Genomic DNA, 15,248 nt, shown 5'->3' on the forward strand with positions numbered 1-15,248 from the left:
TGTCTGTCGGTGCCACCTCAGGATGCTGTGTGTCAGGTGCCAGCCTGCGTGCTAGCTCCTTGCCTGCCCCAGTGACGCCCGAGACCTGGGCACATTCACATCTTTATTCTCACCTCTGGCCTCCCGCCACCACCAGCATCACCCCCACCGATAATGTCCAAGTGGCCCTGGGGCAGCCAGGCTGGGGACAGGAACACTGGGGCCACACTGCAGCCGGCAATCCCGGGGCGATGGCGAGGGTCCGCGGCGGTGCCCCCCCATATGATATGTACATTATACAGAGCTACCCAGAGCAACACAACACATTAAAAAAGATCTACTCTTATGTACAGTATTTATAAAAAGCATCCCAGCCTCCACCACCCCATAAAAAAATACGTCTCTTATGTACTTTGCTGCAGGACAGACCCCCCCAGCCCCGTGCTGCCCACCCTGCCAGGCTGCCCTCCCTACTGGGAAGGGAGGCAGTGGGTGGGAGAGCCGCTCTCTGGGTTTTGGCATGGTTTGGGGTGTCCCAGCGGCAGGGATGGATAGATGGATGGGTGGATGGATGGGTGAGGGCTGTGGGGGTCTGGGTGCTGGCCCAGGGTGCAAGGCAAGCAGGGACAGCTTGAGTTGCTGGGGTGCCCATCACCCTGGCATCTGGGCATGCAGACAAGGGGTGCCTCCAGAGCCCCGAGCTTGCCCACAGTGAGTACTGCCCCCAGCCTCCCCCAAATCCCCTTCATGCCCCTCCGATGCACCAGGCCCCCGGCAGCCGAGCCGCAGCGTGGGCAGGATGCCAGTGGACACAAAGCCAATGGTGTGCATGCCACCTCCCTGGAGCGATGAGGCCGGTCCCCAAACATGGTCGAGGGGTCAGCAGGGTCCCATCCGCAGGCACCAGGTGTCGTTCCCCTGGCAGGCTCAGGAGCAGCGGGCCGGGTACTACCAGCCACAGCGTCAGGATCACGCTTGCCCACAGGGGACCAGGGTGCCCCTGTGATGCCAGGGCAGTGGGTGGCATCTCTTTGGGGACAGGGGGATGGCAGGGGAGAGGTGGATGGCTTGGGCATAGGTGCTGTCACAGGTCCGACCGCCCCGCTGGATTCCAGCCCCCACAGACACTGTTCATCAGGCTCTCAATGCTATCGGGGGGAGCCAGGAAAGTGCCCCAGTCCTCAGTCCCCATGGCAGGCAGTGCCCTGCACCCCTGGCAGTGCCTGCTGCTGGCGGCTCTTGGGGTGCAGAAGAGCTCCACCTGACAGCCAGCTCTGGGTGAGGTAGGGCAGTATTATTCTCCCCATTTTACAGATGGGGAAACTGAGGCGCAGAGCAGGGAGGGTGCCTGCTGGAGTGGCTCGGGGTCACAGGACCTGCCCCGGGCTCACTGCCCCATCCCGGACAGGGGTTGAGAAATCCCCATGCCTGCCATGGCTCATGCCCCCTCACCATCACCACAGGTGATGGGCAGCAACAGCGGAAGTCCCCAGGGAATCCTGGTGGGGCTGCAGCATGGGGGCTGAGCCCGGGGCTGGCTCTCCCTGGGGCACCGGGTGGGTGGGGGGGAGGTTGGCGTGGGCACCCAGTAGTGGCTAGTGGCTGCCGCTGCTCTTCCCCCCACCCGTGGCCCAGTCGATGATGATGAAGCTCAAGCTCATGATCATGAAGACCACGCCGAGGAGGGCGAAGCAGGCAGCCTGTGGGGACAAGGAAGGGGCTCAGGGATGGCCAGGGCAACAGGGTTCCCAACCAGCCTCAGAACCCTGTCCCTGTCCCCATCCTTGTACCCCCTGCCCATGCTTACCAATATTTTGGGGGCGGAGCGCAGCGGCTCCTTGTCCTTGGGCATGATGCGGATGTAGAAGATGGCAGGGAAGATGAAGATGAGGCAGGGAGCAGAGGTGGCACCTGGAGCAGACAGGGACAGAGTGGGCAGGGGCCTCCCACCCTGCAGCTCAGCCCTGCCAGCCCCAGGACAGGTCCTGTCCACCCCCACCCCCTCCTTGCCCCCCCCAGTCCTGGCAAAGCCTTCCAGGAACCCAGGGACGCGGTGTGCTGGCACTGTCCCCACACCCCTGGCACTGAGCTGAGTGCTGAACGGGGGGGAGCCTGGCTGGGGGGATCAAGGCAAACATGCAGGGGAAGAGCAAATGCCGGCACTGCACTGTGGGAACCAACCTGCCAGGACAGGGATGGGATGGGGGACCCACACAACCACCTGCTCCTGGCACAGTGAGAAGGGGAAACTGAGGCACGGGAGGGTCAGTCAAAGTTGAGCACCAGTCAGGACAGGGGCTGGCATGCTGCTGCAACACCCTATGCCCAAGGGGGGACAGGGGCAGGGTGCTGCCACCCACCAATCAAGCCGAAGATGCCGAGAATGGATGGGGCAAAGATGACCAGGAGGTTGATGAAGGTCAGCAGGATCACGGCAATGGCGATGTGGCGGATCCAGCTGAAGTCTTTACCTTGGAACAGCATCTGTTGGATGGCCCGGCGCACCTGGGGACAGGGACAGGGTATCACACTCCATCCATGGAGCCAGGAGCCATACCTGGTCCTGCTGGCTGCCATCACCCCTACCCCTACTCCAGCCCTGTCCCTACGGCCCTGCAGGTCACCATCACCCCTTTCCCTTCCTAAGCTCTGACCCTGATGCCCCACTGGTCCCTGTCACCCCTTCACAGCCTTGTCCCTGTGGCCCTGCCTGTCCCCAACACCCCTGCCTCTGCCCCAGTATGTCCCGTTCCCCAATCCCTGTCTTCATCACTGCCTCAATTTCCCTTCTCAAAGCCTGGTGCTGAAGCCACCTGGCATTTCTGTGGGGCCACTCACCGGGAAGAGGACAATGGGGACGGTGAGGGTGACAGCCGTCAGCACAGCCACACGCACACACAGGATGAGCACATCAAAGGGATCCACCTTGTTGTACGTGTGCAGCAGCTCCGACTCCACACGGCCTGTGAACACCATCAAGGAGCCCCTGGGTGAGCCCCAGCATCATCACCCCCTGGCACAGATGTGCCAGCCCCAGCCCTCTCCCCCAAGGGCTCACCGTAAAACGTGAGGTAGCCAAAGAGAGCAGCCAAGAAGTACATGAGGTACATGACCATGATGGAGATGTTGGAGATGCACTGCATCTTCTTCTTGGAAGGGCTGCAGGACACGGTGGGCTCAGCACAGCCCCGTGGCACCCACTGACACCCAGCACCCGCCCAGTGAGGAGGGGTGATGCCAGAGCACTCTGGGGTGTGTGGGGGTTGTGTGGAGAGGGGCTGTGTCCCCCTTCCTGGGCAGGGTGTTGTGTTGAATCACCCACCACCTTCCAGCCACCCACCCTCTCTGGGTCACAGCACCCACATCCCAGGGGTCACACCACCCCACCTGGACCATGGCACCCACCTCCCCGGGGTCATACCACCCCACCACCCATTCTGAGTTGCATCATACACCTCCCAGGGGTGATAGCACCTACCACCAACCAACCACTCACCATCTACCCTGGGCCATAATGTTCACCTCCCAGGGGTGATAGCACCCACCCCAGGTTGTATCACCCACCTCCTGAGACTGGTATCACCCATCCCAGGTCCTATCAGCCACCACCCACCCAGGGTGATATCACCCACCTCCCCATGATGCCCTGGCGCAGGTCCCACACACAGATGGCACTGCCTTTGGGTGGGCACCAGACAAAGCCCACCCCTCCCCGTGGGTGCCCCCACCCAGGACTCACTCCTTCAGCTCGGTGTAGATGGGCAGGACCTCGGGGTGGCAGACGAAGGCGAAGGCCATGATGGGGATGGTGTACGCTGTCTGTGCGAGAGGAGGACAACTGACTGCTGGGGGCCAAGTGGCAGCTGCTGCCAGCACCAGGACCACCCGTCTGCATGGGGTGCATGGGCTGGGGGCTCACCCAGAGCCTAAGGGGTGCATCCCAGGTCCTTACCTGCGAGTTCAGGGTGAAAAAGCTGGGTGTGCAGGTGTCCTGCTCGGGGGCCTGGAGAACTGTGTAGCCGTTCTCGTAGTCACTAGTGCTGACAGTGGAGTTGTTGAGGATGCCCGTGAGGTTCCCCTCTGGTTCTGGAAGTGGGCAGGGGATCTGGAACTTCTTGTAGATGACCTGGGGTGGGGGGGACATGGGGACAGTCAGCTCTTGGTGCCCCCAACTCCCAGCACACGCTGCCCAAACCAGCACCATGCCCAGCAGGAGAGTGACCCTGCCAGGACCCCTCTATGGGACACCCTTTGCCAGTGCTGCCCTGTGGCGATGCTGCCCTCCCCAGTCTGTCCCTGTGGGGGTGGGCAGTGGGACAGAGCAAGGCAGCAGCACGTGGAGGGGCCACATGTGCTGTTGCCCCCCCCAGCACCTTCCCCCTCTCTCTTTCCACAACATTCGGTTCCTTCAGCCGAAAATAACCCAGCAGCTTGACAGCCCTGCCACGGCGTCTCTGCAGCCCCGAGCGCCCGCTGTCCCTGCTGCCTCTGCTGTCCCCGCAGCAACCAGCCCAGCCTCACACCCCGGCAGGAGGGATGCTTGGCACCCCAAGGCACCGGCACGTGCCAGCGGGTGCTCACCGAGATGAGGAAGAAGACCATACAGCTGAGGGAGAAGCCGCTGGCGTAGCCAAGGTAGCCTGGGAAGGGAGGAGAGTGGCCGGTGGGTGCGGGTGGGACCCTCGCACTGGCTAAGTGTCCCCTTCTTGCCCAGCACATCCAGGCTGGCACCATCACCCTGCGGGAGACCCAGGGTGCCAGACCCCTGTGCCACAGGTGGCATCTCCCTGACTTACCCAGCTGCTTCATGAGGGCCAGGGGCAGGATAATGGTGACAGAAACCAGGATCACCAGGTAGTTCCCATTCAGGTACCAGTCCCTGGAAGCAGAAGGCCTGCTCACCACCCTGCTCTGCTGGGGCACAGGGGGCAGAGGCAGCCACTGGGGGGGCTGTCTGCCATTCCTAGGGACCCTTAGGCTGGCAAATCACAGGGGCACTGGTGTCCCCTGAAGCTGGCATTCCTGCTCTGCCAACACCCCTGGGGACCCCTGAGATGGCATCCTTGGGGACCCCTGAGGCCAGCATCCCTGGAGGCCCTTGAGCTAGGGTTCTGCCTGCCCCCACAGTGGTGCACCCCCAAGGGCTAGAGCTGCTAGTGGGGATGTGGGCATAGGGTAGGGGGACCTATACCCAACCAGTCCCCCACCCCACAGCCCCAGGTTCTGCTCAAGGAGGAAAGCCTGATCCCAAGGGGATGTGAGGAGCAGGGATTGGAAGTTCAGCTCGGTTTAATCTCACCCAGGGGCTTATTCAGCACTGACAGTTATCAAAAATAGTAGTGGCTTAATGATAGTAAATCCCTGCCACGGGCTGCACAGCTGGAGCCAGAGCCCCGGCGCCTGCCCGGGGAAGGCACGCAGGCAGCGTGGGCAGGAGGCACTCACGTGGTCTTCTCCTCCAGGTTCAGGAAGGTCTGGATGACCAGAGGCACTTCAGATTTGACGATGTACAGGTAACTGGACATGGCTGCAGGGCAGAATGAGGTCGTGCTGCACTGGTGTTCTCTGGTCCCATCCCCTGTCCCCAGCCCTGACGGGTTCCCCCAGTGCCATGCTCACCTCCGATGTTCTGCAGCGTGATGGCGATGGCCGCAGCCAGCTTCCCCGGCGTGCCGAAGGCTCGGTAGCCCAGCTGCTCGTAGGCGCGAATGCCTGTGGGACGGGGAGCAATGGTGGGTGAGAGTCGGGATGGGACCCCCTGGCATGGCCCTGCTGAGGATTTGGCACTCACCCACAATGCCCGAGGACTTGAGCAGCAGGTGGATGGAGTAGCTGGAGAGCAGGGCCACCGCTGTGAGGAGGAAGCTGCAGGAGGAGAGCACAGTTACCAGCGAGTCACAGCACAGGGCTCAGACATGGCTGTGGGGTAAACCCCATGCAGCCATGCTCTGCCTGTGGGCACCTGTCCTGTAGGACACCAGGCTCTTGCCTCAGCACCAGCTGGGTGCTCATGGGGCAGTTGGGCTGCAGCATGTGCGGACTCTGTCCATGTCTCCACACCCAAGAGGAGCCATCACTCATGTCCTTCAAGCCACTTTTGGAAATCTGACTGTAGTAAGGAAGGCAAACCTTCACCCTCCTCCTCATCCCCCCTAGTGGGGCACAGCACTCAGCAGAGCAGGCTAGCTTATGCCAGCAATGGGCATTGCTCAGCCAGCAGGACACTGGTCCCTGCATCACCCTAAGTCAGAGACTTCTTTCTTGCCTGCACCCACCAATCCCCTTGGAGGAGCCCCCCACACCCGGACCCTCACCATGTCCCCATGGCACTCACAGGAAGAGGATGATGCCAGTGTTGGCCATGGCATAGGCCAGCCCCAGAATGCCGCTGCCCATGATGGCATTGCTCAGATTGAAGACGGACATCCCAAAAGACGTCTTCCCTTCGAACTGTTCACAGGACACAAGGGGGAGGGGATGCACCAGTCACACTGGGAGCTTGCCCCATCCCACCCCCACCACTGTGCCCATGCTGCTACTTACATCAGTGAAGTGTGTCTGCTTCTTCTCGGCACCGTGGGGCAGGAACTCCTCCATCTCCGCCACGCCAGTCTGGTTCTCCTCAAATCTGTCCGTGGAGGAAGGGGAGTGAAGGCAAAGCAGAGACAGGGACCATCAACACTGGCTGGTATCTCATGGGCAGGGAGCAGCTCAGAGGACCCCCCCAAATCCCTGGGGCCCCTACCTGTCACCTGCCAGCGAGGGGACAGTGGAGGCAGTGAGTGCAGTCGTGTGTTTCCCATTGGGCACCAGCTCCACCATCTCGGCCTGGAGGGGCACGTCCGTCGTATCCATGATTGGGAGACAGCTGGGCTTGCTATGGGCTCTACTCAGGCTCTGCAAGAGGGAGGCAACAGAGGTCCAGCTCTGGGCAGGAGCATGGGAGGGGCTGGCCTGAAGTCTTACAAGTCCTGCCTCCACCAGGGACACTGGAGTTGGGCTCAGCACCAGCGCTGGTGGCACTGCAGGGACAGGCACCCGGGGATGAGAGGGTCACCGAGCCAGCATCACCATGGCTGTGCTTCTCCCTTCTGCCCGCTCAGCACACGGTGTCCCACGGAACTCAGCCCCAGCTCCAATACCCCACCAGAGTATTGGAGTACTAACGTGGGATTGACTCCTCATCCATCCAGCCTACCCCATTCCCTTGCTCACAGCACAGCACTGCCCAGCCCCAGAGTCCCCTCCACACCGCCTGCCCACCTCCACGCCCCTGCCCACCTCCCCTGCCCGCAGCTCTCGGCTCCATGACTCACTTTCCCCTCCTGGAGACGGGTGCCAGCAGGCGAGTGGGGGTGTTTGGGAGGGCGGCTGAGGACGGGGTGGGGAGCTCAGGGACCCCCCAGCCACTCTTATGTAAAGCCCGTGGTGCTGTCCGGCGCGAAGGGCTCACCCACATCCCGCCGCCGCCGGGGTGCCAAGGCGGGGGGCTCGGGGGCTCGTCAGGGCTGGACAAACGGAGCAGGAAAGAGCGCGGGGCCGGGAGACAGCTCCTTGGCAGGGGAAGGCGGCCGGGCTGCCGAGCGCGGGACGCCTTGGCACGCCGCACAAAGCCGCCTCTGTGCGAGCCCCGGGCCTCCCCGCCCCGCTGGGAAACGGCACAGGGTGGCTTTCTGGGGCAGGCTGGCAGCCGGGGCAGGGTCCCGCCACCCCCCACTGCCCCAGGGGGCTGGGGTCCTGTCCGGCTGGCCAGGGGGCTCCACAGTGGGGCTAGGTCCAGCCAAGGGCCGGTGCCACCCGGCTGGAGGTTAGGGCGGGCCGGGATGCAATGCCGTCCCCAGCCCCGGAGGACGCTGCTGCCCCACCACCCCTGGGGCCGCCATGGGGTGAGCAGGGGACATGCCCATCTTTATGCTCCCAAGGGATTGGTGGCCCTAGAGATCAGAGGAGCCTTTCCACAGCACGGTCAGGTCCAGCAGTCCTCCTAGCACGCAAGGGAAGGATGACACGGCAGGGTGTGGGTGCCAGCACCTCCGGTCTCCTGAGCTGTTGCCCTGCTTTCCCTGCCCATCCAGGCCACAAAGACGACCTGGCAGGGTCATTCCAGGCCACACACACTGGCTGCTGGCACTGTCAGGGGGGCCGAGCCCCGAAGGCTGGCCCAGGGTGGTGAACACATATTTGGGCCACCCTGCCTGCAGCACCCAGCTGGGTGGGGAAACTGAGGCAGGACACAGGCCAGCAGGGACCAGAATGAGAAGGCTCAGCCATGTGGGGGACAAGAGGGAAGCGCAGGGCGGGCTCTGGGTGATGATTTATCCCCTCCACTAGGCCTCCGCTTGGGATGGGTCCAGGCATGAACAAGGCTGCCAGCACGTCCAAAAGCCACCGTTAACTCTGCGCCTTCCCACCACCACAGGCAGGCATCGCTGAACCCACCACTCGCCCAGTATGGGATTGAGGGGGGGCACCAGATCCGTGATGTTCCATCACCTCCCTAAGCCCCCCAGTGCCACTGGGCTGCCTGCGGGCAGGGCTTCACCGCATCCCACTGGTGGCAGGCAGGAGCTGCCCACTCCCCTGCCCGCTCCCCCACGGGCGCCAGGAAGGCTGGGCACTCTCGTCTGCAGCCCCTTTCTTCTCCCAGGTTATAATTACACCTCTCTGGGCAGCTCAGGAAATACCAACTTCTTCCCCCAAGCGTCTCTCGGAATAGCAAGCGGCACAGCCGAACTCATTCAGCATGCACCGGGTTTCGTGCTGCCACCCAGACGCTTCCTCCTGCCGGGCAGCCCTGGCACAGCCTTGGCACAGCCCTGGCACAGGCCCAGCACCACTCACTGCCACTTCCCCAGTTGGCCCTGGCCTTTGCCCCTCGGCCAGGGTCTGCTGGTGGCAGTGGCCAGGGCAAGGGGGGAGATGAAAGAGGAGGGAGCACGAGACGCTTCGATCAGGCAGTGCGAGCCCTGCCTGCTGCTGTTTGCCTTGCGATAAGGCAGAACAACAAATACAGAGTGACGGGTGGCCCTGGAAGGGTGGCTTGATTCCCCTCCAGGCTGGGGCTGGTGGGTTCACTGTCTCCCTGAGTGCCCACCTTAGCTGGGAACCCTCTGCTCTGGGCAAAGAGCATCTCCTCAGGGATCTCTTCCCCCGCGGTGCCACCATGCAGACGGGATGCTGCCATCTTCACTGCCATGTTGGGTAGCCCATGCGCTGCCTGGCATCGTCTGATCGCCAGCCCCAGTGCCCACTCGCCCAGCCTGAAGGCGTGGGCCTGGCCACGTACGTGGGCACAGAACCCCCCCGCTGTGGCACCCAGGGCCACGTTCCCGGGGGTGCTGAGCAAGCTGCATCGATTTCCCGGCATGCGCCTCTCCGCTGCCTGCCGGGCTCTGGGACACAAGGACAGCGACAGCCCTCCTGCAGCCAGACCTCCCACCTCTCCCAGGCTGTTCTGGCTGTCCCAGAGCTTGGTGACACCCCACCAACACTACGGTGTGGCCAGGCAGCCTGAACCGGGCCCTGGTGCTGTCCCGCAGCCGTGCAGATGGAACACAGAGCCGGATGTGTGGGACGGCACGTCCCATCCCGCCGGCCACGTCTGCGCTTCAGGGGAGGCCACGTTTGGTCTCGCACACTGCATCCCGGCCAGCACAGACGCCTGCCTGCCCTCGCTGGGATGGGGACACGTGTGTGGGGCGGCAGGGCTCCCAGATCCCTGCCCTACCCCGGCAGACAGGCAGTCCTGGACTCACCCCGGCCCCCTGCCAGCCTTCCTCGGGGACCAGGGTACTGTGCTGAGGGTTCAGTCCTGGAAGGGACTGCATCCCTCTTTCTGCCTCTCATCCCACTTCCACACAGACTTTATTTAAAAGGTGGAAAATCCCAGCTGGGAGCGTGGCACAGGCAGGAGCGGGGGGCTGGGCAGGGGAGCTCTGTCGGCAGTGCCAGCAGATATGTTGGATGGGAGGTTTATTGCATGTGGCAACGTGGCCAGGAGGATGTGAACCACCCTGGGCAAGCCAGGCTTCTGCCCTGTGCCAGTTCCCGCAGTCAAGCCCTGGCCCGGCACAGTCCCCACCAGCGCACGCGGTGCCGGTGGGAGTACGGCACACGTGGGGACAGCCACCAGTGCCTGCCAGCCATGCCTGTGCCAGGCAGTGCCAGCCCAGGGGGCCGTGACCCACCGTGTCCCCACAGCCCACAGCACCCATCTGTGAGCACCCACTGCTCTCACCCGTGGGGAGCAAAGGCACAGGGTCTCCTTGGCAGAAGGTGAGTGCTCCCCCGGGCCGGGGACCCCCAGAGGGCAGAGACTCCCTCCCCATCTCCTCTCCCTTGCAGATGAATCCTCGATAATCCGGCCCAGCTGGGGCCGTGGGACTATTCCGGGTGGTAATCCGGCTTTAGCGCCAAGCCTGCCGCAGCTGCCGGCCTGCGTGCTGCCAGCCAGGTATCCCGCTGCTGCCGGTGTGTGCCAGGGGGACGGCAGCCCCCCCGCCCCTGCCCGCCTGCCCAGGTGGCTCTTCGGGTTTCAGCAGAGCTGGGTAGACAGGTCTCATATTCCCTGAGGCTGTGCTGATGACCGAGCCCTGCCAGAGAGATGGGCAGCTTGGGCAAGTGGGCAGGGGTGCCAGTTGTGTCCCCCCACTCCCTTCAGCCCCAGCCCTGGGGTTACCCCCAGCATTGCTGCTGGGCCCAGGGTGACCCCAACCTGGGGTCTCTGGTCAGCCCCTGGCACTTCTGTGGGCACAGAGGTGTGTGGGCACAGCTGGGCAACAGCCCAAACCTGGGTGGTCCCTGGGCAATCCCTCCCCAGGGAAACTGACCCCAGCAGGGCACACAGCAGAAAACGCCCCCCTCTCCTTGCCCTCCACAGAGAACCCCCCTCCATGGCTGCCCTGGGAGTGGGGTCTGCCCTTCCCCTGAAGCACACACAGCCATAGCTTTCCCCCCAACCTGCCTTCCCAAAATTAGCACCTCAAACCTGGTTTTAACCCATGGTGCTCCACCCCCCACCTCCCAGCTAAGCAAAGGTAGTGTCAGGGTGCCACCTCCCCCAGAGGAAGTGAGGACCCAAAGGGGCAAATCCAGCCATTCAGGGGATTCACCTCACCTTTGGAGGTGTCTGGCCATGGGCATGGGAACTCCAGCAGCTGTGGGAAAGGACAGCTGGACACCTTCCTGGTGCCTGGCTGGAGAAACGTCTGGGTAGCCCTGCTCTAGACCTTCCCCAAAGAGATCTGCTGGAGATTCTCCTGAGATGGCTCCACCAGAGATCCTCAGGAGATGACAGCCCCACCCGATGGTCATGCCAGCCAGCCCCACTCATGCCCCCAGCACAAGCTGGGTAGAATAAGCACTGCTCCTGGGCTCACCTCACCCCTTTCAGCCCCAAATACCACACCATGGCTCAGCCTTGGGTCAGGCGATTCCCCTGGTGCTCCATCCAGGGCAGGATTGGCAGTGGCAAGTAGGAACAAGTGGCTCTGGGAGCTGCTGTCCTGGCTAGCAGGGCTCTGGCAGCACCAACACCTGCCTGGGCACTTCTGGCCATCTCTGCTGGACCGTGTGGGCAGCGGTGTCCATCCAGGGTCTTACCTCTAAGAGCACAAGTGGCACCCATGTCCTGGGGGACAGCTTTGCCTGGGCCTGGGAATGTGCCTTCATGCAGGACATGCCAACGGCTGAGTTGGCCCATGGCCACTGTCCTGCAGCAATGGACGTGCCAGGGTCTGGGCTACACTAGGGAGGGGAAAGACGGTTCAGGGAAGGGGGTGGTGGACCCAAACACTATGGTGGGGCCATGGAGAGGGTTTTCCAGTGCCAGAGCCATGGTGCAGCTCAGCCACGGCGTCACCTGCCAGGCACACACCCCAGGATGGGGCCACGCTGCAGGTATCAGCCATCACCATCCTGCCACATCCTCCAATATCCAAGCACAAGTACTGAGGCAAGCCGCGAAGAGCAGTGGGGAAGCTGAGGCCAGGCAAGGGGAGTCATGTTCAGCACTGGGACAGCCCAGGCTGTTGCTGTCACCTGCCAGCTTGAGTCCATGTGGTACAAGGTCAGGTGGCAGAGGCATCTGGCAGCATGGGGATGGGGACAGGGTAGGCACATCACAAGGCCGATGGCACCCAGTGTGGTTCTTGGGGAGGCTGGGTGACACCAGCTTGAGCACAAAGCACCTCAGGCAGTGCTAGGCTGTATGATGGGTTCTGCTTTAAACTTCAAACACTGCCCGCCAGGAACGCAGGGCCACCCAGGGAAAACGGTGGCACAGGTTGTGGCACTGCAGAGACTGGTGGGCAGGTAGTGCCTGGGAAAGATCATGTCAGGTTTTCTACCACACCTCTGGAGTTGTGTTTTGCCTTGGAAGCAAGACACTTTCCAGCAGTTCACACTCCCCAAAACACACCTGGCCTTAGTAGGATGACACGGAGGCATCAACAGCAAAAACTCCAAGCTCCAATTGCTGCTGGCAGTGCCAGGGACACCAGGAGGAGGGACTGGCCTCAGCCACAGCCCCGCGTGCCTCCCGCACCCCCAGCACAGCCCCCTGTACCAATCAGGAGCCATGATTTGCCCAAGCCCCATGGCACCACTGCTGCACCCAGCCATGCCACTCTCACCATTGGACCAGCCTGACATTTGCTCCACGGGGAATGCAGGACTGGGCTGGCTGTGCCCCGCTGGCATGGGGGACCCAGCCAGTCCCAGACCTGCGTCAGCGCCTGGGGAGGCACGCAGCGGCTGAGACCCACGCGGCGAGGAGAGCCGGGGACACGGGGGGTCCGTCCTGTCCCCGACCCGCCTCTGTTTTCTCAAGGGTTGCACTTCCAAAGGAGCCCGTGGGATCCCGCTCCTTCCCGCATCCCCATGCGCCAAGGAAAATAGGCTCTGCCGTGCTTGTTTGTTTGCCGTGGCCGCGGCCCCGGCGTGTGATTACAGCTGCAGCACGGCCGGGTGCTGTGGGGCCCTTTGCGCCTCAGCCAGGGTCCCCTGCAGTGCCAGCACCTCCATGCCACCCCCGGGGGGGGATGGGGTGTCCCACTGCCCCTTAGCATCCCTGGCCACCAGAACCAAGGCACACCAGCACTCTGTTCTGGGAGACAGGGCAGTGTTGAGAGGCACAGACAACTTTCTCTGGGGTACCCCCATGAAGCCACAGGGACCAGGCAGGTCTAACACCTAACAGCTTGGGCCTGGTCCAAACACCAGTGGAAAATTCCCTGTCTCCTCCGCGTCGGCTCAACACAGCCATGCCCTCTGCAGCCAGCCAAGGCTCTGCTTCCCTGCCATCCCACCTGTTGGGGACTTGCCAGGTCCCCTGTCTCACCGTGCCACCGCAGAGCCAGCCAGCTTGGGGACCCCAAGTCCAGCAATCACCTGCTGTGGTTCAGCTTCCCTTGGGGAAGATTTCTCTCCAGTGGGACGTTCACAGCTGACACAGCAGAGAGGGCCACCATGCTGGCTGGCATAGGACACGCGTGGCCGACAGGAACGCAATGTGCTGCCTGGCTTTCCACGCTGCTGTCCCAGGCAGCCAGGTTCTATAAATACCACAGCCGACGGAATCACCGCGTGCAGGTCCAAGCCAGCCCCAGAATGCCCATGACGGCCGGCATCACTCTCCCTGCCCGTGCCCCCTGCTCCAGCACCCCGACACCCTGACACCCGATCCTGGCCACAGCCGCTTCCAGCCTTCAGAAACATATGTCATTCCCACTGGCGATTAAAAATTAAAGCAGAAAAAAGGGAAAGTAAAAGGAGTTTGGGGGTTGGTGTCACTACAAGTATCAGCGGAATTATGCGTGCCGAAGCCCCCAACACCGCGGTCCGGACAGGGGCAGTGTCAGGGCGCTGGGGTACCCAGGCGGCACGGCAGGGCTCTGCCTCCCCCTGCACTCGCGGGATCTGTCACCCACCCGTGGGAAGGTACCAGCCGCTGGGGAGGGAAATGGTAGAAGTACAGCAAAGGAAACAGCCCCGGGGCGCTACCACCTGCCAGAGCTGCCGGGCCCCGGAGCCTCCCCGGTGCTGCCCGGCGCCGGCAGCAGAAGGAGGAAACGGAGGAGGAAACGGAGGAGGAGAGAGACCCGGGCTGTGGGGTAAAGCGGGGCCGACGAAAGGAGATGGGTCGGAAGGACTGGGTGCGGTGCGGAGGAGAATTAGGGGAGGTGAGGGGTCCGAGCGCCCGGCAGCCTCCAACCACGGAGCTTCACAGAGGACAAGGCAGCGAGCCTCGGGGTGCGAGCAGCAGGGGAGACCGGAGAGACCTACCTGCCCCCTCTCCGCGGTGCCTCTGCTGCGGGCTGGGGCAAGCAGCCCCCGGTGGCCGGTGCCGCGGATTAGAGACTATCCTGCGACCGTAATCCCGGCGGAGCCGGAGATTAAACCGGACCCGAGCCCGCCCCCAGCGCGGAGGCTCCCAATCTCCTCTCCGCCGGGGCACAGGAGGAGCGCTGGGGAGCGGGTGGAGCGACCGCCCTGCATCGACAGACCCCTGCCCCGCCCCGCCCCGCCCCGCCCCGCTCCGCTCCGGCGGGACCACCGCCCCTCGGGCACAGCCGCCCACTGGGCATCGCCGTCCCACCGGGCATCAGTGTCCCAATGGGCATCACCTCCCGCACGGGAATAACCTCCCCCCCACCAGCCATCATCCCCCACTGGGCATCAGTGTCCAGGCAGCGCTGCCCCACCTGGAACAGGTCCTCACCAAGCATCCCCAACGCACCGCACACAGCGACCGCACCAGGTATCGGTGCCCCTCTAGGCATGGTCTCTATATTGGGCATCCCCACCCCGCCAGGTATTGACACCCCACCGGGCATCCCTACCTAGAGCAGCTGAGACTCCTGCATGAGGCCGGTGGCTGCTTCCAATGAAGCAGGGCTCGGGTAATCGCTCTAATCTAACCTGAAGGGCTAAATCCAGTATGTGCTGAGTGTGGGCACTGGGTTTCCCCCCCTCTTAGACAGGGACAGGTCACTCAGCAGCACTTCTCCGGCCGGATTCTCTCCCCGACCTGGGGAGCTCAGGCTGCTCCCATGTTAAACCAGCCCAGCTGGCTGCCCTGCTCATGGTGCCCGCTGCCCTCACAGTACTCGCCCCAGCATCTCAGCAAACAGGGAGCAAACAATCCATGTGGAATCATCCCAACAAGATGCAGAGCGGCTGGGACAGGCCAGCCCCCTCCTCCGGTCTCCATCGAACCTCCCTACTTGAGCTAAAAGATGTCTTTTTTCATGAAGACACACAAAAGTGCC

General features: G+C 63.1%; 1 protein-coding gene across 1 annotated transcript; it reads right to left on the reverse strand.

The window, feature by feature from the left end:
• Positions 1 to 789: 789 nt before the first annotated feature.
• SLC38A3 (solute carrier family 38 member 3) lies at positions 790 to 14,388 on the reverse strand. Its single transcript, XM_082288562.1, has 16 exons — positions 14,263 to 14,388; positions 6,725 to 6,876; positions 6,523 to 6,607; positions 6,314 to 6,429; positions 5,771 to 5,844; positions 5,599 to 5,691; positions 5,425 to 5,506; positions 4,776 to 4,858; positions 4,561 to 4,619; positions 3,932 to 4,105; positions 3,719 to 3,798; positions 3,038 to 3,138; positions 2,818 to 2,942; positions 2,340 to 2,484; positions 1,787 to 1,890; positions 790 to 1,679 (listed from the first exon to the last, which is right to left on the reverse strand). Exons 2-16 carry the CDS (start codon positions 6,832 to 6,834, stop codon positions 1,575 to 1,577), a joined length of 1,536 nt encoding a protein of 511 aa, XP_082144688.1. The 5' UTR covers positions 6,835 to 6,876; positions 14,263 to 14,388; the 3' UTR covers positions 790 to 1,574.
• Between the last annotated feature and the right edge of the window lie 860 nt (positions 14,389 to 15,248).

The sequence above is a fragment of the Coloeus monedula genome (genome assembly GCF_965178545.1).
Source record: "Coloeus monedula genome assembly, chromosome: 11".
NCBI classification, from domain to species: Eukaryota; Metazoa; Chordata; class Aves; order Passeriformes; family Corvidae; genus Coloeus; species Coloeus monedula.